Source organism: Oncorhynchus clarkii, chromosome 3 (assembly GCF_045791955.1).
Source record: "Oncorhynchus clarkii lewisi isolate Uvic-CL-2024 chromosome 3, UVic_Ocla_1.0, whole genome shotgun sequence".
Lineage (NCBI taxonomy): Eukaryota > Metazoa > Chordata > Actinopteri > Salmoniformes > Salmonidae > Oncorhynchus > Oncorhynchus clarkii.
In genome coordinates this window covers 23,935,024-23,941,023 of record NC_092149.1, presented here as the reverse complement: position 1 = coordinate 23,941,023, position 6,000 = coordinate 23,935,024, and the positions used below count along the sequence as shown (strand labels likewise).

General features: G+C 44.2%; 1 protein-coding gene across 2 annotated transcripts in view; it reads right to left on the bottom strand.

Annotated features, from left to right (window-relative positions):
* Positions 1-804: 804 nt before the first annotated feature.
* LOC139391281 (dihydropyrimidinase) overlaps positions 805-6,000 on the bottom strand; it is a 48,094-nt gene continuing 42,898 nt past the window's right edge. For both annotated transcript variants that reach the window (XM_071138920.1, XM_071138919.1), the window contains 2 exons: positions 2,936-3,143; positions 805-2,740 (listed from right to left, as the gene is read on the bottom strand). In XM_071138920.1, coding sequence (XP_070995021.1) covers positions 2,681-2,740; positions 2,936-3,143 — 268 coding nt within the window. In that variant the 3' untranslated portion in view covers positions 805-2,680. The remainder of the gene's footprint in view (positions 2,741-2,935; positions 3,144-6,000) is intronic.

Here is a 6,000-nt window from a genome sequence, read left to right as displayed (position 1 = left end):
GACAAGCAACTCTGGCAGCTCAGGACAGACGGGAGACTCTGGCAGCTCAGGACAGACGGGCGACTCTGGCAGCTCAGGACAGACGGGCGACTCTGGCAGCTCAGGACAGACGGGCGACTCTGGCAGCTCAGGACAGACGGGCGATTCTGGCAGCTCAGAACAGACGGGCGACTTTAGCAGCGCTGGGCATGAGGAAGACTCTGACAGCACTGGACAGGCGGGAGCGCCTGTAGGGAGGAGACGGAGAGACAGCCTGGTGCGGGGGGCTGCCCCCGGAGGGCTGGTGCGTGGAGGCGGCACCGGATAGACCGGACCGTGGAGGTGCACTGGAGGTCTCGAGCACCGAGCCTGCCCAACCCTAACTGGCTGAATGCTCCCCGTAGCCAGGCCAGTGCGGCGAGGTGCGCTTCACCGCGAAACACGGTGCCTGCCCGGTCCCTCTCTCTCCACGGTAAGCACGGGGAGTTGACTCAGGTCTCCTACCTGACCTGGCCACACTCCCCGTGTGCCCCCCCAATACATTTTGGGGGCTGCCTCTCGGGCTTCCAGCCGCGCTGCCGTGCTGCCTCCTCATACCGCCGCCTCTCCGCTTTCGCTGCCTCCAGCTCTGCCTTGGGGCGGTGATATTCCCCAGCCTGTGCCCAGGGTCCTTTGCCGTCCAATATCTCCTCCCAAGTCCAGTTCTCCAGGTATCGCTGCCTCTCGTCACCACGCTGCTTGGTCCTTTGGTGGTGGGTGTTTCTGTAACGGGATTCGTCCTCCTCTGACGAGAAGTATGAGAGATCGGACCAATGCGCAGCGTGGTAAGTGTTGATGTTTTTTAATAAAGTAATGAACACTGAACAAAACAATAAACGTGAAGTTATCAAACCGAAACAGTCCCGTGTGGCACCAACACTAACACGGAAAATAAACACCCACAACTCAAAAGTGTAACCAGGCTACCTAAGTATGATTCTCAATCTGGGACAATGATTGACAGCTGCCTCTGATTGAGAACCATACCAGGCCGAACACAGCAATCCCAAATCAATAGAAAAAAGAACATAGACAACCCACCCAACTCACGCCCTGACCATACTAAAACAAAGACATAATAAAAGAACTAAGGTCAGAACGTGACACGCAGACTAAGGATATCAAGGATCTGAAAGGATTCTGTATGCAGGAAGTGTCTAAGATCGCTCCCAATGTGTTCTCCAACTCATTAAATATTTTAGAAAAAAGCCGTTATCCTGGCAAGGTGAGATATTGAAAGGTGTTGAAAACCGGGGTGTCAATAATTTTTACCCTTACCTTTTCTCTTCAGCAAGTGTATTAGTATAAAATAATATAATAAAAAAAAAAATGGGGAGCACAGTATATGAATGATTTAATTATTTTTGCTCATCTTTATCAAGGGCTTCAATAATGTCAGACCCCACTGTATATTAAGATAAAGGATCATGTGAAAAATGTTGCCTAATAGCACAATTGTACATGTCATTGCTCAATTGTGCCAGGCAGGTCAACTCAGTAAAGTGCAGTGTAAGTGTTTGAAAGAAAATGTATACTATTTTAACCCAGGTCTGTTACTGAGAGAAGGCACAGTGAAAGAGAAGGCAGAGTGAAGGAGAAGGCAGAGTGAAGGAGAAGGCACAGTGAAAGAGAAGGCAGAGTGAAGGAGAAGGCAGAGTGAAGGAGAAGGCAGAGTGAAGGAGAAGGCACAGTGAAAGAGAAGGCAGAGTGAAGGAGAAGGCAGAGTGAAGGAGAAGGCACAGTGAAAGAGAAGGCACAGTGAAGGAGAAGGCACAGTGAAAGAGAAGGCAGAGTGACAGAGAAGGCACAGTGAAAGAGAAGGCAGAGTGAAGGAGAAGGCACAGTGAAAGAGAAGGCAGAGTGAAGGAGAAGGCACAGTGAAAGAGAAGGCAGAGTGAAGGCAGAGTGAAGGAGAAGGCACAGTGAAAGAGAAGGCAGAGTGAAGGAGAAGGCACAGTGAAGGAGAAGGCACAGTGAAAGAGAAGGCAGAGTGAAGGAGAAGGCACAGTGAAGGAGAAGGCACAGTGAAAGAGAAGACAGAGTGAAGGAGAAGGCACAGTGAAAGAGAAGGCACAGTGAAGGAGAAGGCACAGTGAAGGAGAAGGCACAGTGAAAGAGAAGACAGAGTGAAGGAGAAGGCACAGAGATGAGTGGGCCGACTGTGACTCACACACTGCTGCCACTGACCCCTAGCGTTCCCTCTGATAAACTCACATTATGTCTGCAGAGCCCCAGCGGTTCAGTACCACGCCAGCATGCCAGAATGCCCAGTAGGAGACAATCCCAATGTGTAATCTGATGCTGTGTGACAACAGCACTGGGCCTTTTTTACAAAGGCCATGCACATTGCAGCACTGCGCGCTGAACTACACACAATTTTCCCCAGAGTTTGTGAAGCTCATGTTCATGGTAAACGCTGTGGATGTCAGCTCAAGTGGAAATGAGCTTTCAATGTGAAACACTGTGCGCTTCATAGTTTAACACGGAAGTAAGGGTAGACAAAATAGTTTGGCAACTTAATATCATCAGCATCAAAACATTGACTGGCATCTGCATTCAAACAAACATGCATTTTATCATGTTCCAGCATAACACAATTCACCGAACGTTTTGCATGTAGATCCTGAGCTAAACAGTCTCTTTCATGATGAGATCCATTCCTTTATATGGCGATGATTTCACCATCATAGGGCTTCCTGATTACAGGACTCGGCTGTCCCACCTGGAAAACAAACAAACAGCTTTTTAAAAACCACAGTTAATAACACAGGTTATTACAACACTTGAAGAAACTTATTCTTAAGTGTTATTGGGCCTTATAAATACATGAATAGCACATTATAGATGTAGTCACGGAACATTATGAAACCTTATAATAAAGCAATATGTCACAAGACGCCATAATATCGAGACAGACCTGTTCCCTCTGGTTGACCCGTTTGTAGATGAACTCTGCGTAGGGCTGTCTGGGGACAAAGCGGCCCTGTCCTGGCTGGGTCTTCAGCTGACCTCTCTCATAGACCACCTTCCCTCTGGAGATGGTCACCACGGGAACACCGTGGCATTCCATGCCCTCAAAGATGTTGTAATCCACAGCCTGGTGGTGCGTAGCTGCAGAGATCTTCCTACACACACACAAACACGCAGATGCAAACCTACTTGGTCAGATACTGTGTTGAATGAGGACATTACAAGTTATAATATGTATATACAGTTTAAGTCGTACGTTTACATACGCCAAATACATTTAAATGCAGTTTCCACATTTCCTGACATTTAATCCTAGTAATAATTCCCTGTTTTAGGTCAGTTAGGATCACCACTTTATTTTAAGAATGTGAAATATCAGAATAATAGTAGAGAGAATGATTTATTTCAGCTTGATTTCTTTCATCACATTCCCAGTGGGTCAGAAGTTTACATACACTCAATTAGTATTTGGTAGCATTGCCTTTAAATTGTTTAACTTGGGTCAAACAATTTTCACAGTTGGGATGGTGTTCTTTGGCTTGCAAGCCTCCCCCTTCTTCCTTGCTGAGCAGCCTTTCAGGTTATGTCGATATAGGACTCGTTTTACTGTGTATATAGATACTTTTGTACTTGTTTCCTCCAGCATCTTCACAAGGTCCTTTGCTGTTCTGGGATTTGATTTGCACTTTTTGCACCAAAGTACGTTCATCTCTAGGAGACAGAACGCGTCTCCTTCCTGAGCGGTATGACGGCTGCGTGGTCCCATGGTGTTTATACTTGCGTACTATTGTTTGTACAGATGAACATGGTACCTTCAGGCATTTGGAAATTGCACCCAAGGATGAACCGGACTTGTAGAGGTCTACCATTTGTTTTCTGAGGTCTTGGCTGATTTCTTTTGATTTTCCCATGATGTCAAGCAAAGAGGCACTGGGTTTGAAGGTAGGCCTTGAAATACATCCACAGGTACACCTCCAACTGACTCAAATTATGTCAATTAGCCTATCTGAAACTTCTAAAGCCATGACATCATTTTCTGGAATTTTCCAAGCTGTTTAAAGGCACAGTCAATTTAGTGTATGTAAACTTCTGACCCACTGGAATTGTGATACAGTGAATTATAAATGAAATAATCTGTCTGTAAACAATTGCTGGAAAAATTACTTGTGTCATGCACAAAGTATATGTCCTATCCGACTTGCCAAATCTATAGTTTGTTAACAAGAGATTTGTGGAGTGGTTGAAAAACGAGTTTTAATGACTCCAACCTAAGTGTATGTAAACTTCCGACTTAAACTGTATATACAGTATATATATATATATATATATATATATATAGGCCTTCCTATAGCTTTTGACTGACCCGGTGAAAGCTATGATCTGTTATTGATGTCACTTGTTAAATCCACTTTAATCGGTGTAGAAGAAGGGGAAGAGACAGATTAAAGAAGGATTTTTATGCCTTGAGACAATTGAGACATGGCTTGTGTATGTGTGTCATTCAGAGGGTGAATGAGCAAGACAAAGTATTTAACTGCCTTCGAACGGGGTATGGTAGGTGCCAGGCGCACCGGTTTGAAATTGTCAAGAACTGCAAAGCTGCTGGGTTGTCACACTCAACAGTTTCCTGTGTTTATCAAGAATGGCCCACCACACAAATGACATCCAACTAACTTGACACAAGTGGAAGCATTGGAGTCAACATGGGGCAGCATCCTTGTGGAATGCTTTCAACACCTTGTAGAGTACATGCCCGACGAATTGAGGCTGTTATGAGGGCAATAGGGGGGTGCATCTCAATATTAGGAAAGTGTTCCTAAGGTTTTGTACACTCAGTGTACTGTATATTTATTTTCCGGACTATTTATATGTACAGTGGGGTCCGAAATGATTGACACGCTTGATAAAGATGAGCAATAATGACTGTACAAACTAAATAATTAAAATACTGAGCTATGTTGTATGCTTAAAATAATATTTAGGGGTGTCAATAATTTTGACCCCTACCATTTTACTTGTTAAACAAAACCTCTTTCTCTGAGCAATTTTATAAGTATAAATTAATGTACTTGTCATCTTGCTCTTAAAAAAGGGGAAGGAGAAGGACACTAGGCTAAAAGACTAAATAATTAAGACGAATAGAGAGAGTTATTTTCTCCATCCCTCCGGTACCCTAATGACACAAACCCAAAGGATATGTCTGTATTGGCACCCTATTTCACATAGGGCTCTGGTCAAAAGTAGTGCACTATGTAGGGAATATGATGCTATTTGGGATGCAGACCTACTGTATCTTCGTTGCATTCCAAAACTGAGTCTTGCCTCCGGACTCTGGTGTTTTTAAGCCGTATTTAGGCCAAATAATTACGCAGTTTCACAGATGAATTCATAGTTACAAAAATGTAACACGAAGCGCTACAAAGCCTCAATCCCACTATAGGACTAGAACACAGTGGTAGCACACATACTGTACAATAAACAATGCTACTATACTGTACAGCAATATGTAATTGTATACTATAGGATTACTATACAACCGCTAGTCTCTCATCACAGTCTTAACAATAAAATGTTAAAAGACATAATCCAGTAGCTGATTTTAGTTCTGGGTGCTGAGACTTGACAACCTCACAAGCCTGGGACACTAAAATTGATCTGAAATAGAATTGTACATGATATCGTCATCAAGGCTAAGAGGGGAGGTAGAGACTAGATATCTTCCTTATTCCAGAGCTGCATGCATTAGTAATATTCACAAGGTAATATTCACAAGGTCTGTCTGAGCTGAGCTGAGCTGAGCTGAGCTGAGCTGAGCAACACTTACAAGAGCCTCATCTCACATTATCATGAAATTCATTTACAGGAAAATGGCACTGGGGTTCATCCCCCTTCCTATCCCTTCTTCAGCTCACATCAACACTTTGTGATTTGCCTTGAGGGACCTAGCCCAGATTCCATAGGAAAGAGAGCAGTCCTGTTACTGCTGGGTTATGTAAGCCTGTTATGACTGTT